General features: G+C 41.7%; 1 protein-coding gene across 2 annotated transcripts; it reads right to left on the reverse strand.

The window, feature by feature from the left end:
• Positions 1 to 980: 980 nt before the first annotated feature.
• On the reverse strand, positions 981 to 20,928 carry tdrd6 (tudor domain containing 6). 2 transcript variants are annotated; one of them, XM_068708674.1, is made up of 19 exons: positions 20,579 to 20,928; positions 18,455 to 18,534; positions 10,726 to 16,306; positions 10,513 to 10,592; positions 10,313 to 10,393; positions 10,157 to 10,199; positions 9,827 to 9,906; positions 9,605 to 9,659; positions 8,914 to 8,981; positions 8,344 to 8,833; positions 8,099 to 8,172; positions 6,178 to 6,229; positions 5,846 to 5,907; positions 5,315 to 5,369; positions 5,112 to 5,164; positions 4,951 to 5,014; positions 3,000 to 3,067; positions 1,753 to 1,810; positions 981 to 1,238 (listed from the first exon to the last, which is right to left on the reverse strand). In XM_068708674.1, exons 3-19 carry the CDS (start codon positions 16,274 to 16,276, stop codon positions 1,150 to 1,152), a joined length of 7,023 nt encoding a protein of 2,340 aa, XP_068564775.1. In that variant the 5' UTR covers positions 16,277 to 16,306; positions 18,455 to 18,534; positions 20,579 to 20,928; the 3' UTR covers positions 981 to 1,149. The 2 variants fall into 2 exon arrangements, with proteins under 2 accessions (XP_068564775.1, XP_068564776.1); XM_068708675.1 differs by lacking the exon at positions 10,313 to 10,393.
• Positions 20,929 to 22,495: the final 1,567 nt, after the last annotated feature.

The raw sequence follows: 22,495 nt of genomic DNA on the forward strand, positions 1-22,495 counted from the left end.
TTTACCCACAGCTAGGTCTGGATTATTTTTCAGTAACCAGGTCAAGATTCATGGAAAGAGACCTTGCTGTTAAGTTTTTCAAATGTATTTTTTTGGTGGAAAAGGTGAGAGGACGAATCTATATTTTGGGATGAACTGTCCCTTTAAGAGCCTGTACCATATCTTTTCATTCAGGAGACATTTGATCTCAAACACCTGCAGAGAAACACTGTTGCTTCTGTGTTACCAGAGTAAACATTTTAAACAGTCCTGCACTTGTATCCAATCAGGCAAAGCCTGAGACTGCCAATATAAAATTAAAAAATAAATTCCAGCAGTACGTACGATTAGATAGCAGGCATGATTAAAGGGACCCATCCATTCACACCATCTTCAGATGCATCTGAAATGGACATGCGTGAGACATAAGACACTGGGATGGTCTAAAAGAGTGACAATGTGGATTTTCAAATTCTGCAAATATTACTGCTAGAATGCAAGTGGTGACTGAAGCGAACAGTAAATAGCGTCATAGTTTGATTCATAGTATCCATGTGAGAAACACCAGCTCACTGAAACTCCTTCTTGGTGGCGGTGATACGTTTCTCACCAAACTGGGGCTGCAGACAAGACGACAAACACACAGATGGAACTTTACGAACATTATGTGAAGAGCAGCACCCAAGAACACGGAAGGAAAACCAGGACCACATAGATGTGTAGTGATATTTATTGTGCCAACACAAATATATCTTCAACGCATGCATGTATCCACACAAAATACAGAAACCATCTTGAAAAAACGCTGCATTTAACAACCATTCAGAGCAGCTTTTATTTTGTAAACAAAAGATCAAGTATTTTTCAAAGAATTATGTGACGTTAACACAACAGGTTATCTGTAACACAACAGTGCTTCAACTGCCACCAGACAAGCGCACAGATATGGACAACAAACTATTAACGCCATTACTGTACAAAGGCACTTCAAACCACACGTTTAACTGGAACAATGAAAATGGCTAAAGCATAAAGATGAGCCGCCAGGTCAAACTAAAAAATAAAAAGCTGCTGTTGAGCCTTCACACAAAGAAAAGAACTGTACCTGAACATGTAACTTAAAGCATATGCAGTTGATAAATGCTTCTGATAAAAGTGAACAGAAGGCGGTTACTCCTCTGGCTGCTGAACAAGCAGAATATCATCAGAGCCATCATTGATCATCAGAGAGAGATGAGTTATTCTCCACAGCTGGGCCTCTGAAAACAGGAAGGTACACAGATAAAGGGCTTTGGTCTCACATGCAACACACAATCACAGATACATTATCCTGTAGAGACTGCTGAGCTGTTCACACTACTCAACCTGCGGTCTTGTATTCAGTCGTGGTTTTCACACTACACGACTGATCAGAACCAGGATCTCTCTCTCTCACTCACACACACACACACACACACACACACAACACCACCTTTCACCAGGAGGAATCCATGATGAGCTCTCCAAACTACATTTTGTCAACTTTGAAATCTGATGAATCACTTCATTTAAATTGAGGATTTTCATAGTCGAGGATGGTAGTTTAAGGGTGCCGACATAAAATATAATAATGAAAATATGACGACAGACATTCAAAGCTTCATTAAATTGTAAAACAATACTTTGATGTGTTCCACTACTACTTCATGCTAAAATTGCTACATTTCACCTAAGACTTTAATTTCACTACATCTTATGTAATTATTGATATCAAATATTAACAGCATCACTTACCAAAACTGTCTTCTGAAGACAATGCCATTTCTTCCTCAAGCACACTACTGCTGAAATCCTGGAAGAAATCAACAAATTGTTAAGTTAGACAATGAGTGTTGATACGATATTTACTGTGTGCTGCGTGTCCAGAAATGTGGAGAACATGTCACAGTATCCTGGTAGCAAGTCTCTCAAACCCTAAATAAGGCCTTCTGAGGGGCAGAACAAAGAAGTCCAGGTATGAAGCTAAAAGGCAACTTATGAGCCACTGCGTTAATGAAACAGAGTCATGGCTAAATTCAGCCAGAATAACTGGAAGATCTCGGCCTCATCGGCTCTCCAGGATTTGGTGTTTACATGCACATAACCAGTATATTCCAAAAACACTGGACTGAGTAAAAGCCTTGTGCTGGTTGATATCTGTTTAACATCTGCTGCACTGCTGGCCATGCAAGTCCAATGTGTTTCTGTTATGAGCCACTTGAGGTCCCACACTGTGTACTGTCAACACATTACAAACACCCCTCATAAGCTTTGTTGCCTGATTAACACCAATGTCAGTGAGTCTTGAGCTACATAATGCCCATGATAAATACCACTGTGACCATCAGGCGAAGGATTAACACTTGAAGTATCAAAGTTATCAACTGTGAGGACTTGTGGAGCTCGTTGTGGTTAAACGATGTGTAATAGTGAAACTCGCTACAGAAGAGATATAAGTTTCTAAAACGTTACGATTCTACATAAAACCTGTGGAGCTAACGTTAGCAAAGTATGTTAGCATATTATTAACTAGCATTAGCACTTCTATGCTACGCCAGCTACTGAAGGTATACTGAATGTGTACACATGCTGCTTTAGCTTCTTAATGATTGTGAATAAAGAGCTACCCAGCTTTACAGGAACAGCGTTGTTCCTTCATTCTGTTCTTCTGATCACCAAGTGATGTGGTGGTTCACTTTAACTCTGATCTGTAGTCTTCAGCTTCTATCTTTATCTCTTTAACCTGTTTTCACTGCTCAATCAGTTTGACATCCTGGATACATCTTAACTCGTATTGTAGACTGCTTCTCTCTGAAAACCAGTTTTTCTTTTTCTAAAAACTACATAATATATTTTCAGGGTGTGCAGTTAGTGACAGTGTGGGCTCCATGTTAACGTAGCTCTAACAGCTGGATGGAGTAGCAGTGGGGGGCGGGGCTTAGCTAAGGGTCATTACCCCGCCAAAAGGCTTCATCTTTTCCCCTGAATGCAAACACAGTTACCTCTCTAGAACTGGGGGGGGGGTGCACCAGCTGCTCAATCTCCTCCCTGGCATCTTCTTGATGTGGACCTGAAATGAAGCATAAGATATTTAATAAGGCTTACAATCCAGCAGAGTATAGTCTATGGTCAAATGGTGGAATTACAGTTGTGGTCAAAAGTTTACATACACTTGTAAAGAACATAATGTCATGGCTCTCTTGAGTTTCCAGTTATTTCTACAACTCTGATTTTTCTCTGATAGAGTGATTGGAACAGATACTTTTTTGTCACAAAAAACATTCATGAAGTTTGGTTCTTCCATGACTTTATTATGGGTTAACAGAAAAAGTGACAAAATCTGCTGGGTCAAAAATATAATTACAGCAACATGAATTAGCAATTTTGGTGACTTAGAAAGTTGTGTCAATGAAATGAGCTTCATAGCATGGCCTCTTAACTTCTTGTGAGTGATTATGAGTGACTACAGCTGGTGACTTCTCTGAGGCCATTTAAATAGGGCTCATTGGATACAAACGCCCACAAACGCTACAATGGGAAAGTCAAAGGAGCTCAGCATGGATCTGAAAAAGCGAATCATTGACTTGAACAAGTCAGGAAAGTCACTTGGAGCCATTTCAAAGCAGCTGCAGGTCCCAAGAGCAACAGTGCAAACAATTGTATGTAAGTATAAAGTGCATGGCACTGTTTTGTCACTGCCACGATCAGGAAGAAAACGCAAGCTATCACCTGCTGCTGAGAGAAAATTGGTCAGGAGGGTGAAGAGTCAACCGAGAACCACCAAAAAGCAGATCTGCCAAGAATTAGAAGCTGCTGGAACACAGGTGTCAGTGTCCACAGTCAAGCGTGTTTTGCATCTCCATGGACTGAGAGGCTGCCGTGCAAGAAGGAAGCCCTTGCTCCAAAAGCGGCACCTTAAGGCTCGACTGAAGTTTGCTGCTGATCACATGGACAAAGATAAGACCTTCTGGAGGAAAGTTCTGTGGTCAGACAAAACAAAAATCGAGCTGTTTGGCCACAATGCCCAGCAATATGTTTGGAGGAGAAAAGGTGAGGCCTTTAACCCCAAGAACACCATGCCTACCGTCAAGCACGGTGGTGGTAGTAGTATGCTGTGGGGCTGTTTTGCTGCCAATGGAACTGGTGCTTTACAGAGAGTAAATGGGATAATGGAGAAGGAGGATTACCTTCAAATTCTTCAAGATAACCTAAAATCATCAGCCCGAAGGTTGGGTCTTGGGCGCAGTTGGGTGTTCCAACAGGACAATGACCCCAAACACACATCAAAAGTGGTAATGGAATGGCTAAATCAGGCTAGAATTAGGGTTTTAGAATGGCCTTCCCAAAGTCCTGACTTAAATCCCATTGAGAACATGTGGACAATGCTGAAGGAACAAGTCCATGTCAGAAAGCCATCAAATTTAACTGAACTGCACCAATTCTGTCAAGAGGAGTGGTCAAAGATTCAACGAGAAGCTTGCCAGAAGCTTGTGGATGGCTACCAAAAGCGCCTAATTGAAGTGAAAATGGCCAAGGGACATGTAACCAAATATTAGCACTGCTGTATGTATATTTTTGACCCAGCAGATTTGATAACTTTTTCTGTTAACCCATAATAAAGTCATGAAAGAACCAAACTTCATGAATGTTTTTTGTGACAAAGAAGTATCTGTTCCAATCACTCTATCAGAGAAAAATCAGAGTTGTAGAAATAACTGGAAACTCAAGAGAGCCATGACATTATGTTCTTTACAAGTGTATGTAAACTTTTGACCACAACTGTACGTTTACTGTCAAACCTGCATGTCCTTCAATCAATATCAGTGTTAACATTTACAAATACCAAAAACAATGGAGTGGCCTTGTATGACCATTAACATGTGTCTGAAAATGTATTTACACTTGAATCAGAAGGCATGGCTGGGAGATGTATCTGTTCATTAAGTGTGATACCTCTGCAGACGCCTGTCCGACAGATCTCTCTGACCAGACCAGTCCCCTCTTCATTCAGCTCGTTCTGAAAAGCAATAACGACAACATGCACTTATCACTACTGTGATGTTTTGGTGTTTCATTCTAGACACATCAATCCTGTGTTGATTGATCTCCATTACCAAATCTGGACAGCGAACTGTGTACTCTTGTGGCTCAGCGTCGGATGGCAGAGCTGAAAACACAGAGGCAGGTTACACAAAGATCCTGTGTCTCAATTTAATGACATAAACTATAACAAATACAGACAGATCCAACAAGAAGAGCAATGTATTGACTTCATCATTCCATTCTGACATACAAACAATAAAAGATGGCAACAAACCAAAAAGGTGATCTCCGTGAAGAGCAGAGGTCTCGTCTTCAGTCACAGAGTTATTCTAAAACGGAACACCGATAACTGTCATACGGAGCAGCTTCATGAAAACAATCCTCAAAGCTAATCGGACAGTATTCAAAGAGATGTCACTGTAACAGTTTTTCCTTCCTGATACCAATTCTGATACCTATATTTGCGCATCGAAACCTGCCCAATCGGTACTGAGCATGTGCAAGTCAGAGACGAGAAGGAAGCCAGATGACCTCTCTTCTTTCTCATCTCTGTTAAGAGTTCCACTTGTTCAGGATGTACGGATCGAGTAGCGAGTGACAAGTGTTGTTGTTCACGTGTAGGATAAATGAGGATGAATGATATAACGTGATATATCAGATCGGTGCATAGACTCACATACTCCGATACCTGATCCAGCATTTTAGGCTGTATCGGAGGCATTTCTAAAACTGCTATCAGAACAATAGTATTCATGCTGATAATCAATATTATTTTCATTTGACATAAAATGGGGTTCTACTCTACCTTGTTATGCATGGCCTCATCCTGCAGGGACAAGTCTCCTATTTCCTGCTCTGAAGGAGCTTCTGTGAAGACAATCACATCAGATCCATATCTACTGCACATCATCACACTGTACATACGTTAAGAACACAACAGGACATAAAGAGTGACCAAGAAGACCAATCCATCTAGTGGTAGTAACCAGTGTCAGTGTAAGAGGAGAATACACAATCCTTTTTATCTTAACTCGACTCTTTTTAAATATAACCTCATATTTAAGCACATTACGCCGGCGGTATCTATTCTTGACCATCTTACAGTGTATTATACATATTATATTAGCGATGACTCACCAGTTAATCGTTGTGGAAGCTCCCTACAAGGACGTTGTGATTCATGTTGGACCTAAAATGTAGGAAAACTATTTCAAACACAAATGAACAGTACTGATAAGCTTTACCTGCTTTCTCCATATTCACTTGCTGTGTTGATACATTCAGTGTAATGCACATATCCACTCCACCACCTCTGTCAATATAGTTACAGTTTATAAAATTACAATGAACAACTCAAACAAGGACAAATTAAATAGCTCAACACAACTATTACTACAAGTGGTTTCTCCTAATTCAACACAAAATGCCACTTTTAATGACTACTGCAGTCTCAAAATTATTCAACCCCTTCATGACGAGCATCTTTAGTACTTAGTAGAGCACCCTTTCGCTGTTATGACCTGATGCAAACATGATGCATAGCCAGATGCATGGTTCTGACAGCGTTCCTGAGGAGTCTTAGCCCATTCCTCATGGGCAATGGCCTCCAGCTCTCTAATATTCTTGCGTTTGCGTGCTGCAACTGCCTTCTTCAAGTCCCACCAGAGATTTTCTGTGGGGTTCAAGTCAGGCGACTGTGACGGCCACTCTAGAATCTTCCAGGAGTTTTTCTGAAACCAAGCCTTGGTGGACTTTGAGGTATGCTTGGGATCATTGTCTTGTTGGAAGGTCCAACGATGCCCAAGATTCAGCTTCCTCACAGACGGCGTGACGTTTTCTCTTAGGATTTCCTGATCCTTGATTGAATCCATCTTGCCCTCCACACGCTGCAGGTTTCCAGTGCCAGAAGAAGCAAAGCAGCCCCAGAGCATCACCGAACCACCGCCATGCTTCACTGTAGGCAGTGTGTTCTTCTCAGAGGATGCTTCATTTTTCCTCCTCCAGACATACTGCTGATCCATAGGCCCCAAAAGTTCCAGTTTTGTTTCATCACTCCACAGAACAGAATCCCAAAACTTCTGTGGCTTATTCATATGGTTTTGATCATTTTGGAGCCAACTTTTCTTATGCTTTTGGGTCAGTAGTGGTGTACGTCTTGGAGTTCGGGCATGGAGACCTTCAGCGTTTAGTATGCGCCTTACTGAGGAAACTGAAACGTCAGTGCCTGCTGCCACCAAGTCTAGCTGCAGGTCTTTTGCAGTCACTCAAGGGTTTTTGGCCACCTGCCTCCTCAGAAATCTGGTGGCAGCCGTCGATAGCTTCCTCTTTCTGCCATGTCCAGGTAGTGTAGCCAGGGTTCCTTTAACTATAAACTTGCGAACTATGCTTCCAAAAGGTATCTCTAGGAACATTCATGCCTTTACTATTGTTTTGTATCCTTTTCCTCATTTGTGCAAGGCAGTGATCTCTTATCTTAACTTTTTGGACAATTCTCTTGACTTACCCATATTTCTAATATGCAATCAAACGGAATGGGCTAAGACTCCTCAGGAATGCGGTCAGAACCATGCATCTGGCTATGTATCATGTTTGCATCAGGTCATAACAGCGAAAGGGTGCTCTACTAAGTACTAAAGATGCTCGTCATGAAGGCGTTGAATAATTTTGAGACTGCAGTAGTCATTAAAAGTGGCATTTTGTGTTGAATTAGGATGTATTAGTTGTGTTGAGCCATTTAATTTGTCCTTGTTTGAGTTGTTCATTGAAAACGGCTGAAAGTTTGTCAATTTTGCTAATAAACCTAATTTGCAATGGGGGTTGAATCATTTTGAGTGCAACTGTGTGTGTCATACTCAGTCTTTTCATTCACCAATTGATTCCCATCCCATTATTTTTTATTTTTTAAGCTACAGTGAAGGCAATTCAACACTTCCAGAAGATTTTGACATTCAACAAGTTCAAGCCTTCCAGTTATTAGAAAAGTGGAAAACTTAAATGAAGAAGTAGCCATGGGGTCAGTAGATCATCAGATAGAGCTGAGTGTAACATGTGGGCTTACCTCTGCTGATGTACTGCTGACGCGATCCTCTCTTGCTCTGGTGGGTTGCCAGTCATCACTTGGCTCGTTTGGGTCTGCAGTGCAGGGAAAAACAGTTGAATCATTAAAAACAGCACATAATGTGGAATGATGCTGCATCCACTGACAACTACTGCAAAGCAGGGCTGTGAGAAGTTTTATGATAATCACACTCATGCCTGGCACATCGTTTTCCTGTTCATTCAGGAGCCACTGAAGTCTGATACCTGTGGAGACATCCTTCAAACACGTCGCCTGCTCCACAGAACAGGTCGCCTCCTCCACAGAACAGGTCGCCTCCTCCACAGAACAGGTCGCCTCCTCCACTGAACAGGTCGCCTCCTCCACAGGACAGGTCGCCTCCTCCACAGGACAGGTCGCCTCCTCCACAGGACAGGTCGCCTCCTCCACAGGACAGGTCGCCTCCTCCACAGGACAGGTCGCCTCCTCCACAGGACAGGTCACCTCCTCCACAGAACAGGTCGCCTCCTCAAAAGTACAGGTCGCCTCCTCAACAGAACAGGTCGCCTCCTCAACAGAACAGGTCGCCTCCTCAACAGAACAGGTCGCCTCCTCAAAAGAACAGGTCGCCTCCTCCACAGAACAGGTCGCTTCCTCCTCCACAGAACAGGTCGCCTCCTCCACAGAACAGGTCGTCTCCTCAAAAGAACAGGTCGTCTCCTCAAAAGAACAGGTCGCCTCCTCAACCCAGTCATCCTGGGCAGCAAAAAGGCAAAATTCAGGTGTCAGAAAACTTTTAGTTTGATTTAAAAGTTCTGCAGATTCAAATGCTTCACCTTCACTTGGGAGGGAGCTGTGCAGCTCTGTGTCACAATGGCTGCTGTGTCCAAGTCAGTTGGCAGGACTGCAGATACAAAGACAAATTCTTTAGATTAGGGATGGACCGATCAGACTTTTTCAGATACCAATACCTGGGCTTTGGGTATCGGCTGTAACAAGTATCAATATATTACCAGTGTTTAATTAATACATTGTTTGCCTCACTGTTTGGAAGAGACTGGGATCATTCCTTTATGCGTAAGACAACATCAGGCTTGACTTAAACATGGCTTTCCTGACTTTGTATAATAAATACATTTACTGAATTCTTATGTTAAAATAATAGTATCCCATACCAGATCTGCCTATTGTCAGCGATAACGGATCCAGCTTTTTGATTCAGTATTGAGCTAATATCACATCAATGCATCTCTTCTTTAGACACACAACTACTGAGTTGACTAAAGACTTCTGAGTGCTTCTGTGCTTATAGCAGATTAATCATGGAGCCTCTTTTAATGGCACAACTGGCAGAGATGTAAATGATTTACATGGTCAAATAGGGCTCCTGTTTGCCTTTCTCCATTCGTAGTGCACATTAAGTATGTACACACAGATGCCAATTCAAAACGAATGGAGAAGGCTGAAAGGCGTTTAAACCAACAATTTCACTTGGCAAACAAATACTCAGAAATGATGTGATCAAACCTGAATATCCATCCTTGTGATGAGCCACGGTCTCTTCTGCGGTCATGAAGTCATTCTAAAAACACAACAGATTATCCATCACTGACCGGCACACTATGTCAATGATGTCCTGTAAAACTGTCATTAACTTGGTCACACATACACACCAATAATTTACTCTGCACAAGAACAACAAAAAGTACAGGAAAAAACACTTCTTTTACTGTTTTTCCATAACATTACCTCAACATGTGCGGTGACACATGGCAGCTCCTCCTTTAGGACACCATCGCCAATGGCAATCTCCGGCGCTGTAGGAACATCTATGTAGATGATCATAATCAAAATAAAGTATGTTCAGAACACACCGTATTATAGATTACACTTATTTTAGTTATCCAAAGTTTCTTACTTTCTACTTATAGTCTTTAAAACAAATCTGTCTTTTCTTCCCAATTACCTAAAGCCACAGTATAAGTTATGTTGTAAGCTAATGTGATAGCTTGCCTTAAAAATGTAAGCCTAAGCCTACATTGTACAAGTGTTTCATGGTAATATGAAGGAATCCCTCACCAAACGCAGGAACCACACAGCAGGGCAGCACCTCGGTCTGAATCTACAAGATGACAAAACCACCAATAAAACCAATAGAAGAGGAACAAGAAGCAGTTTTTCTGAAGTAAACTGTGTGTAGCAAGACATAAAACATGTACTCATGTAATCATGTACCCGTTTTAAGTCTTTAGAAATGTGATCATATGTCTCAAGCAGATCAACGGTCTCCTTGAGCCAAAGTACTTCACGGGAAACCTTTGGAAGAACACAACATCCAATCAGATTCTATCAAGTCTTTATACCCATATGTGCTCAAGTCAGCGGTATAAACAACTTCACACCTACTATCTGCGAGTCATTGTAACACAACTTACCATTTTCACTGTAGTCGTACTGGTTAGAGAATTGTCTCCTGCAATGGTAACCTTGCTGGAATCTCTGTCCTCAGCCAGATCTGGAAATGCAAGTGTTACACATTTATTTTCCACATTAACATGATTTCCATAATAATTTACTTTTATTTGATAGGCAGGAATGAACTATATTATCTACTAATCATAAACAAAAAAAGAAATTAATGTGTTTACCAGAACAACTCATGATGTCAAAGCTGGTTTCCATGCTGTAGGTAGGACCCTCTCCTGGCAGAGACTCCGACTCATCTATGGCCTCCGTATGGTTCTCATCCAATGGAGAGTTGAAGTCATCTGGCTCAATAATGTCCATTACCAAGAAAGCCTCCTCTTCAGCTGCTTTGTCAGTTTCCACCGCACTCTTGTCACAGGTCAAGGTCAAAATACCTGGGTCACATTTGTTATGGAGTTGAGGTAACCTAGTTTCATCTATGCCACTTTCACATGGCAAAATATCAGCCTGGGGGTCAACAAGCTCGCCAGTGCTCTGCTCTTCACTCTTGTCTCTCTGAGGACAAATGCAGCCATCAGCAATATCCATGTCTTGGTCTTTGGCATAGTCTAGTTGATCGTTGCGTGGTGCAGTCTCTTTCACAGTTGAGTCACACTGCAGTGGTGTTTGGTATGAAGTGGTCAGTCCAACAGCACCAGGTTGGTTTTCCGTCATGGAGCTCTTCCACCAGGTTTTCAGTGCCTCATTTATCACCCGACCTTCACATTCCACCTGCACAAGGCATTTGAATTTTCTTGCTTCTCTTGTTACTCTGGTGACAGTCAGCTGTAACACTTTGTCTACTGTAAGCACTGACAACTCATCTACTGCACCGCTGTCCCAGGATCCATGTGAAGCATCAAAGCCTTCAAGCTCGCACAAGAATGCCTGTGGAGGAGTTTCCATTAGGGCAGGGGGCATTTCCCTCACATCTGTGAAGTTGACTTGGGTCTTGTTCCCATAGTCCACAAAGAGAACAGACAGCTCATCTCCATCTCGGTCAATGACCTCTGCACGGTACCAAAAACCATCGTCTGAAAAGAGAGCAATACATGGGCTGCCAGAGGAGATAGAGCCTGTGTCAATGTGCTTATGATCGGCTGTATCAAACACTTTTGAGACACTTGATGTAATCTTCTCAAGGTCCTCTGAGTCCGAGGGCTGACACCAAAAGGTCTGAGCATCATTTATAGCTGTGATGTAAACCTCTAACTTTTGTCCCTCTAAAAGCTCTTCTTGGTGGTAACATAGAGAGGAGTTCAGTGGTGATTTCTCTGAGTTCTCTGGCACGTTCTGCCAGATCTGGGTAGGCTGTTCCTTGATTTGGACAGGTTCCTCGGAGGCAATTTCAGAACCATCAGTTGAGCAAGTAGGAGGGACTTTACACATGACATTCACACCACTGTCTTCAAGACTGACTTCCCACACGGATCCTGACTGCCTGACGAAGTGGCACTTGAGCACCTTGTCTCCACTACCACCTATGTCTTCCATGAATGCTGACACCACTTCTGGGTTAAGCACTTCCTCTTTTCCAAGACCAGCAGCCTCGCTCAGCATACAGTGTGTGCTGTAGATAGGAAGCTGCAAGATAGACTTTTGGACTCTGCCAATCTTGGAAATTGGCATCATTGCTGTGTTTCCGAAATCAACAAATTCCACAAGAGCCATCGTTTTGCCGCAGACTTCTCTTACAACTGCTCGGTACCACGAGGAATCCTCTGCGAACTCCGCTTGAACAAGGTCACCTGGATGCACGTCTTTGACGACGTTGGTTTGGGGGGTGGATTGGGGATCATTTAGCTTTTCCAAAAGGGATAATAATTCCTCCTCCTCTCTGACTAGTTGCACATAGAAACTCAAAGGGCTATTGCAGTGCGAGACATAAACATCTGCTTTCATATCTGATGTGATAGAGTTTGACGGTAGGTCAGCAAGTTTAGGGAATTTTTCCACATCGCTTTCCTTCGGAGATTCATTGCCAGGTGATTTGGACTTGATGAGCGGTATAGTTTCTGTGGGATTGAGATGGGCACCTGCCGGCTCAGAGCCATTTCCTGTACTGCTTGGTGTCCTTCTACATGACTCTCTTTTGTGTGGAGGTATGTAGAACTCAAACGGAGCAGCTCTCATTTTTCGGCCATTTTCAGAAACATAGTGCAAAGGCTTTGGTACAAACTGCAGATTCATATCGGCATTCCTCATTTGACCTGCTGGTTTTGGGGCGGAGGAATTTGTATTTATGGTTTGAATGTGATCTTCCATTTCTGCAGCTTGTTTTGGGACAACTTTCTGAGTCTTTTGTGCATAACTTGCTGAAGCCTCGAGTGCTCTCCGACTCTGGTTGACAGCATTCTCTTCTGTGTGCTTCTCAGTCTGAAACATCTTCTTGATCTTTGAATTGACCTGTGTGTTTCCGTGATACAGCTCAACCTGCAGTTTCCCATCAGGTTCTCGGGCCACTACTAGTGCTTGAAATTTACATTCTGTTGCACTTGTCTCAAACCAGCAGTTCATCTCAGTGGGAACGTTGGCAGGGACATCAGAGAGACTACACACAACTGCTTGCACAGGCACAGACATGATGTCATTAGCCTCTCTGGGAACTGGAAGCAAGTCAGACTTTTCCATCTTAATAGTGTCACCATAATCCACAAAGTGAACCAGAATGGCTGGCTTTGTGGCCCTGATCTGTCCCCTGTACCAGTGCCCATCGGTGTATTTCGCAAAGCACAAAGTTCCAAAGACAGTTGGGAGCTTTACATTCTCAAGCTGATGACAGAGATTTTTCACTTTCATCTTGAGATCTTTTATCTCATCAGCGTTTCTCTCGAGGTGGCAGTAGAACTCATGGACATTGTTCACACATGTCACTGTGACCTGTTCCTCTGTTCCAGTTTTGACATTGTGTGTTGAGTAGTAGTATGTGTCCAGACGGAAAGATGGCCCAGCAGCTTTCTTGGGAGGTGCAGTGTTGACCAGATTGACCATACTGGTGCAGACGCTCTCAAAGGGAGTTTCTAGATCCACAATGTTGAAAACAATCTTCTGCTCACTGTACATGACAGCATATATGGTGCACTTCAAAATCGCAAAGTTGGAGGCCGCAGTTTCCACAAAGCTGTTGAACTTTGCTATCGCTTCTTCATTCCACTCATTTATGGCAGACATGGGGTCAACAGGGTTTAGCAGACTGCATCGAAAAGCTTGGCCTCGCAGAGCAAGGAATTGAGGGCTAATCCTCCTCAGGTCAGAGATGGAGACTGTCTCTGTCTGGCCATAGTCAACAAATAACACATCCACATCAGGCGTTTCATGTTTGTGAATTACAAGGGCCCTGTACCACATTCGGTTATCAGGGTGGCGAGCGATACAAGTCATTTCCACATTGGGTTGGAACTCACTGCTAGCATAATGAGCCTGTAGGTCATGCATGAGCACTTTCAAGGGCCCTGCATTTTGTACTTGTTGGCACCAGAAGTCATTTGGGCTTTCGATGTAGGACACACTGACATCAATGACACTTCCAATTGGAAACATGTGCTCCTTGAATGTAGGAATTCGTCTTTCATTGCCGACAGGGCCAACTGTGTTGAGGGGTGTCTGGAAAGAGATTCCTTTGTTGCTGTATACACCCGAGAGCCTGGTATCTGGGAGTTGTGGCAGAATAGCAGGTTGGGTAGTCATTTTAGTTTTGAGTTGTCGCTGTGTCTCAGCCCTTTCAGCGTGGCCAGAACTACACATCAGTGTGCTAAGATCTCTTTCTCCCTGTGCTTCAGGATCTGTTAGTTGGACAACATAACCCTCAGCATATTTTGCTGTCACATGTACAGTTAGATCCTTATCTTTAACTGCTTTGATGAAAAAATCACAGGCACTTCGACTCCATTTCCCATCTTTTGGCCTGACACCAGCCAGGGAGCATTTCAGTGAAAAACACGGCAGTTTTTTTAACTCGTCAGGGAGGGTCCTGATGTTACTTCTGTCAACAACATCAGTATTTCCATAATCCACAAAGAACACCTTGACTTGTGTCTCGCTTCCTTCAGTTACAGTTGCTCTGTAGAACTCACCATCTTCTGCCTTGGCAGCATAGTAGAGGCCAATGGTTGGATTTCTCACCACATCTTTATCCTCTGAGTCTTTGTACAGATGGTAGATCCTATCCATCAGTTGATCCAACTCATTTGCATCGCTCTGTGTTTGGATCCAAAACTCTGATGGGTCAGATATGTGCTGAACTGTCGCCACATGTGACGAGTTCAGAGAGAGGTCTTCAGCTGGCAACTTCACTATTCCTTTCCTTTCTTTTTCCTCTACAGCCTGTCGAGGAGTTAACATCTGTCTTTGATTTCTTTCTTGTTGAGCTGGATGCTTGCGGCTGGATGCAATGCTGCGGATGGCATAATCTCCAAGTGTTTTTTCACTCTCCAGAAAACAGTTCTCCTTTGAACCAAACAGTTTGTTAATGCTTGCGTTTTCATCCCCATAGAGCATGACATAGTGAACACCCTCAGAGATGCTTTGGTACTCGAATTTGGCAATCGCTGTCTTGTGCAGAAGAAGAGTCCTGAGATAGTCAATCTGGCTAGTTGTCCATCCAACCCCTTTGTCAGTGACTCCATGGAGGGAACAGTTGTAAGTCACAACAGGCATCCTGAAGAACTCTGCAGCCAGTGGTCTTACATTCTCCATTTGAACAAACTGTTTTGTTCCATAGTCTACGTTTAACACTTCCACCACTTTGTTTGAGCATACCTGTTGTAAAACAGAGCGGTACCACGTGCCGTCACTTCCTCTTGCAGCGCACGGAAACCCAATCATTTCTGGACTTAAAATGCAATTGGTTGTTCTGCCCTCACAGCACTGTGTGATTTGCCCCGAGAGTTTCTTCAGCTCTTGTGAGAAGACCTTCAACTGGCAAAACATCCGCTGGGGATTTGTCACTTCTGTGACTATAACGGTCTCCACAGTTCCTGCTGACAGCTCTGGGTACATGAAGAGCTCTTTCTTATTCAGTCGCTCACCTGCTCCCATGGAGATCGGACTCTCTGGACACACCTCTCTCCTATGGGACTGCAGTGACATAAGGACAAAGTCCTGGAACACATCTGGAGACAGCTTCCTGGCAATTCCCATCTCACACATTTGTTTTGATATGCAAGGGATGTGCAGGAGAAAAGTTCCATGCGGCACAAGTACATTTTGCACATGAGCCTTCACAGACTTCCCGGAGAGAGATTTTAGAAATTTCAGGGCCACTGGAGTCCATCTCTTCTCAGGTGAGAGTGGTAACACATTGGCGAGGACACAAAATTCCACTTCGGGTGGGAGGTGGAAGTGGTTCTTCTTGCCCCATGCCAGCTGACTTGTGGTAGTGCTAGATGTTTTCCCCTTGTCAAAGAGGAACACACTGTATTTCGAGCCATTTCTTGAGACTATGCGGGATCTGTACCAAGTACCGTCTACTTTAACCAAGCACTGGTCACCAGGATTTCCTTCAAACTCTTGAAACGTGTTTCCAGGAGATTGAATCTCTTTGGCAAGGCACTCATAATCTGTTGTCCTCTCCTCGCTAAATTTCCCCCAGAACTCCACAAGCACACAAAAGGGATGCAAATGGACTCTGCTTATGAAGACTGTTACATTCGAGTATTTTGTAGGTAGTCCTAGGATTGAAGACATTTTGGCAGTTTCATGAATTCCAGCTACCCATGATTTGTCACGTCTCATGAACACAGCCGTGTGAGCACTGGACGTTATCTGAAAAAACATACGCACACACACAAAAACACACTAAACAACATTGCCACTCACTCCTAAAATTCTTGCTCCCCTCAATTTTAGCAGACAGATCACAGGGCTGCCACTTTCAATTTGTATTACCGATTTATCTGCAAATCATCATTTGATCAATAAATAATAAAAAAAAAAAAACTTGATTACAATTTCATGAGCCCAATCTGATTTTGTTTTATCCAAACAACATTTCAAAACCTATGGCTATTTAGTTTTACCATGATATAAGACAAAAAAGCAGCAATCCTCACAAATGAGAAGGTGTAAGATTGAAATGTTTGATATAACAATGATAAAAGAAAAGCTTTCAATTAGTTATCGGTTAATCTACGTATTGGTCAGCTCTAACCACAATAATAGCCTTGTTATAAGAGACATATCTAAATGCTAAGGGTTTAGCCAACACCTTGGTGTCACCTTCTCATCAGTGTAAAAAACATAATACTGGAAAAAAAGTTTTATGTTTGGTTAATATTTCAATGGGTTACTGCTGACACCATCAGAACAGGCTGAATGCAGATAAAACTACAGAAGTGAACAAATGTTTACAACCCCCACCTCTTAAAAACCTCTTTTACTCACTTTGGTAATTTAATTTTGATGAAGTCATTGGATGTGCAATACTATTAACATTAGGAGGTGTAACAATACACATGTTCGTATTGAACCATTCGGTACGAGGCTCGCGGTTCGGTACGCATTACAAACCAAACAATATGTTTGAGTAATACTATTGCATTTGGAAAATGCAGAAGCTTAAATTGTGGGAAATATAATGTTCTCTCGGTGGAGGCACTGCGCTCAACATGGCAACCCACCCAACGTAAGAGACAACGTGATGCTTGACACTCCCACCACGGAAGAACAACATTGTACTCTGGTGAGTTACGTGTGTTCTGGGAGGTGCTCTATGCTAAACTAGCTTAGCAGGAAAACCAACAGCAGCACACACGCTACAAACTCTCCCCGCAGCGTTTAGGTAGCTACTCCCTACGGATTCAAACAGGGCTAAAGCAATCGCCACGGCGATTGTTATATTTATAGCCGCGGATAGGAGACCCTACTCTGTGGTGGAACACCAGGCTGTACAAACATGCTTAATGCTATTGAGCCCTGTGACACTACTCATTCACAAGCCCATTTCTCCAGACCATAATTCCTGCTTTGTAAAAGAAAACAAAAGCCCAAACAGAGAATCAAATGTCCGAGGCACCTGCTGTTGCTCTGACAACAGACAGCTGGACGTCACGGACTACACAAAGCTAGCTGACTGTATGACACAAATAGGCCGATATCATTAATCTAGCATCTCAGAAAGCAACGGCAGTGCAGCGGATCTCTGGCCTCCTCCAGACATCAGAGAGATTGTGACCATCGTTCACAGAAGCACAACAGCAGCCCTTGTGTTAAAGACAAAACAGGAGTTCCTGCAGCTTCCTGTACACAAATAAATCCATCATTGTTTAAAGTAAAAAAATAACATACTTTATGATGGCATTTCTGCTTTTTTGCTGTATTGAACCGTGGCACAACTGTATCGTATTGAACCGAACCGAAAAGTTTGTGAACCGTTACACCCCTAATTAACAAATATACTTTTCTGGTATTCTTCTAAAAAGGTGCATCACAAATGTAAACTCTGCAGTTACACACATCATATAGTAAGAATCTAACCTCAAATGTTAAAAAGTGTTAGATAACCATTTCTGTCAGGATAATGTTCAGTTTTAGATCCAATGTTTTTTTAGATCCAATGTTTTTTTAAACAAGAAATGTCTGCAGACCATCTCCTCAATAAGCTTACATGGTTACATGGATCTAAGGCTGTCTTTCCTCTAATGTACTGGGTTAAGTAAAAGGATGAAATACCATCCATTACTGTTAGTCCAGTTAATATTACATCCATAAGTTGTAAGCTCATTAGATGCAAAAACTACGTAAGTGTTAAAAAAGATCTTACAGCTGAGGAAAACATTTTATCCTCTGTCTAAGCGGCCACCAAATAAACTCTATTCAATCAAACTGTTCACATTAAAAATGTTCCCCCAGGAGTGTGTATTTAGCCAATTCAATCTATTGCAGCAAATGCTGCCATATACTCAAATTACTCACTGCTTTTTGTTGTTTTTAGATGTTCACAGGAGATGACGGAGCTTGCACAAATCTTGCTGAGAGCAGATGCAGTGGGAAATCTGAAAACAGGCCCATGAAAAAACACAAACTTACAACACTGTTAATCAACTGCATGCAATTAAATATTGAGGAGTGATGATGAAAATCCAATTCAATGTTGGAGTGGGCAGGTTGCCCACCCCTGTACAATGGAATATCTAATGGCTTAACCACTAGCACTCTAGCAATAAGTGTGCAGAAGAACACAATAAGTGTGCAGAAGAACAGAGTTATTTGAAAATGTTGAAGTGCCCTCTCATCTGCATGCCAAATCATCTCTTTCACAGTCATTGGCAGTTGTGCAACCTGTTATTTACGATACATTTTATTTTTTTTTCCTGACCCACATGCCACAAAGACTCCTCCGGTCAGCCAGTACTCACTCTGCCTCTGGTCGGCAGTACTTATTGCATTCTTCACAGAATTTGTTAATGCTGATGAGCAAGATTGGTGGACGGTTGCTAGGATTCATGATTTCAACTCAGATGTGGCTGTGGTTCTTAAGGATGACAGCTTCTTGTACAGTGCTCTCATATACAATTACATGTCCTGATTATGAGAGAATATTTATTTAAATATTAAATGTTTCTATGCACTTTGACTATAAAGCTGCCCACCCCTGTAATAGTATGAAACAAAGCAGCCAGCACACACTGCAGCAATCAAACTCAAAAGCAGGGATTTTTAGTGGTAAAAAAGAAACAAATCAGATATGATTTTGTCTGGAGTAATCCTTTCCCTTACAGACAGACTTGTGATAAACGGCTTTGAAAGATGAAATAAATTACTGAATTTCCATTTTCAATAAAGGAGTTTTATCAGTTTCATCAATGGCAATTACTGATGTTATCACTTTGAAATTTCATTCATCCATTATTTAATCAATACTTTGACATAACTACTTTGTCCTTAAAATATACATCTCGATAGAGTAATAATAATAAAGTAAAAACCTAGTCTATGGTGGGACAATATATTAATAGAAAATAAGTAGAACAGACAAACTTAAAAACATTTAAGTCATACCAGTTGACAAGGATTGGTCAAATTTAATACAAATATTACATTTACTTGATCTTTAAAATAATACATATCTTAAACAACCAGTGACTTGCTTATTCTGATATCTTTTCCTCCTCAGGCAAAACCCTCAGTCATTGTTTTTACAATTAATGGGAATAAGTTGAATTATTGGGTGGCAATAATAACTTATTGGGAATTTAAATAATCTATAAAGTACAAAAGGTAGATAATATAAAAATATAACTATAAAAGTAAATAATCTGTTAAAGGTATGGGTGTTTTGCCTAATATTCCTACATACCTCTCATCTTTAGAGACCCATGTAAGCTATAAACTATAATTATATTTTTAATTCAATTTTCAAAATGTAAGTATTCACAATAATAAAATAATTGGGGTTTCTTATTTAATTAAAGATACCAACACTTTTCTTCACAGTAAAGTCAGACTGATATAAATACATTTCTTTATTTTTCGTCCTTGTACAATGACAGATGCCATTACCATATACGTACTGTGAAGAAAAACACTTGTATATTTGGTTTGTTAGGTCTCCAAAGATCATGTAACGTGTCAGAGAAAAAACCCCAGTAATAAATCAATGTTTTTACATAATTCACACCTTCAACATAACTAGACCACAAGCCTTAACTTTAACTGAGACCAATTTAAGATAACTTAATGTTCAAACGGTTAATTAGCCGTTAGCTAACAACCTAATATTACACATTTGGTTTTGAGCTGTTCGTTCCAATCGACGGTAACAGTCAGCTCACAATGTATTTGAATAAACAGAATTTCACAGTTACCGTAATGTTAACTACATTAAACTCGTGTCACAAGGGTTATGTGTAATGTTAGCTAACGTTAGGCTCAGATGATAGCATAGGTAACTTTACCCGCGTTAGCAACCGTCGCTAACACACCTCGGCACGGCAACCATCGTGAAAGGTGCTACGCTAATTCAACGCCAAGTGTGGGCCGAATAGCATGCCGGTTGATTCTACACATGACGTTACTTAGAAGTAACTAATAACTCACCCGTGTTATTCAGGAGGTCCCGCCGAGGCTTCTTCAACAGACGATGGTGGTAGCACCAGTTAACTGAATTAACGTTAACCTCGCAAATACACACAGCCGCGGAGGCGCCGACGTCAGTTCGACCGTCTAAATGTGTTTCACAGTTAGCCTAGCTAGCTGCTGTTAGTCAAGCACCAGTTGTTCCGATGTCACCGTTGTCGCTGATGAAAATATTTTAGCGGAGCCAGAAATTCAACAAACTCCACAGCGAACCGGTGTAACGGTAACGGTTAGTCAGTTGCTAACGTCAACTGGCGTTAGCTCAACACTATGCGCGTGCCGGAGACTTGAGATCCTTTCACCCTTTTTTTGACTTTTTTTTTTTTCATCCGTGACCAACCTTGCCCTTAACCCGGAACTGTTACTCCGTCACACAAGTAAATGCACAAATTGAACTTCTGCTTTTTTCTTACAATCTACTCAGTCTGCGCTGCTCAACACAAAATGGAAGAGAAAGCCTGGCTTGCTTTGGTCCTAATAATGGCAGATCAATATATTAAACTGGCCAGGCAAGTTTCTGACCAGTAGTAATCTTTTTCATCTTATTATTTTATTGATTTATCTTCATCATTTTATTTACCACCAGCAGCAGATTAAAGCTGTTCAACACCACATATAGATATGAGATATTCATCTTAACTTGTCGTAACGTTCTTTCACACTGCAGCTAATGAATATGTCGATCAAGACTGTTCTGTTTAAAGATGTCAACCATCTCAAGAAACTTTGGTGACCATTTGCTGGGATGAACGCATTCATTCAGAATTTAATTCTTTAATAGTTTTTATTTTCATATCACAAAATGGAGGACACAATGATGCAGTATGAAATCCATGTATCAAAAATATAAACCGTGAGTTAGAAATGACTGATAGTGTCTTTCTCTCTGACACACATGCACAGAGATTGAACTAGACTATACGTTTTTTTTCTTCTATATTTCTTAGTAAACAACAATGAGTCCCATAACTAGGACAGATACGCAGGTGCTTGTGAATGCCAACCAAGCGTTAAAATGAAATGTGTCTTCCTTTGATTGGTGTAACTCTTGCCAGTGTTGCCTCAGTTATTTCACCAGCACCTTCCCCTACACACAGACAGGAGGAGAGCAAAGGACACCGTGATAAACATCATTCAATGTATAATCATCTGTTGAGTCATATTCTGCAGACAGGAGCAGCAGCTTGACCTCAAAGGTTTAAATTGAACACAGATTGATTCTTGCCTAAACAATACACTACACTAATACAAGTACATTGTAAAATGTAATAGCTGTCCAAACTTACATTAAATTAGTTAACTTTACTCGGTTATCAAAAATATGACTTCTTACTAGTTTTTACTTAGTCACAGTTAATTGCAGACGGTAAAAAACAATAAATGTACTTATTGTTTGGAGTTAAGCTAGCTTAAAACACTCAAGTAGCAAAAAAAGGTCTGAGGTCTGAGCATGCACGGAAGCCAACATTCAGTCCATGTGTGCTCAAGACATGGTGGATCGGCGGACTCAGAAGCTGAGGCAAGAAAGATAAACTGCATGGCTTTTAATGTTTGTAAAGTCTCATTTCGTCTTTCATATAATTAAGGTAAGTTATCAAGCGAGTAGTAACTGTGTGTAAATGTTTGTGTTTCTGACTGCTGCCAATGTCAGCTAGCGTGAGCTAAAGCTTGCAAAGGGGCTAAGTGTGGCTAAGTGGAGAGCAGGGTCGTCCTTCAATCAGAGGAGGCGGTTCGATCCCCAGCCCCGCTAGTCGTATGTCGATGTGTCCTTGAGCAAGAGACTTAACCCCCAAAATTGCTCCCGTAGCTGTGCCTACGGTGTGTGAATGTGATAGAATCTGATAGGCAGGTGTCACCTAGCCTCAGTCATCAGTGTGT

Source organism: Cebidichthys violaceus, unplaced genomic scaffold (assembly GCF_023349555.1).
Source record: "Cebidichthys violaceus isolate CVI_PGR_0920_01 unplaced genomic scaffold, fCebVio1.0.p SCAF_14, whole genome shotgun sequence".
NCBI lineage: Eukaryota > Metazoa > Chordata > Actinopteri > Perciformes > Stichaeidae > Cebidichthys > Cebidichthys violaceus.

Excerpts from the sequence above, each read along its gene's own strand:
- tdrd6 (XM_068708674.1), bottom strand. The coding sequence starts at position 16,276 with ATGAGACGTGACAAATCATGGGTAGCTGGAATTCATGAAACTGCCAAA. Across the intron at positions 6,230-8,098 it reads TCAGCAGTACATCAGCAGAG|GTCCAACATGAATCACAACG; the intron begins GTAAGCCCACAT and ends CCTACATTTTAG. Across the intron at positions 5,015-5,111 it reads CAGTTCGCTGTCCAGATTTG|AACGAGCTGAATGAAGAGGG; the intron begins GTAATGGAGATC and ends ATTGCTTTTCAG.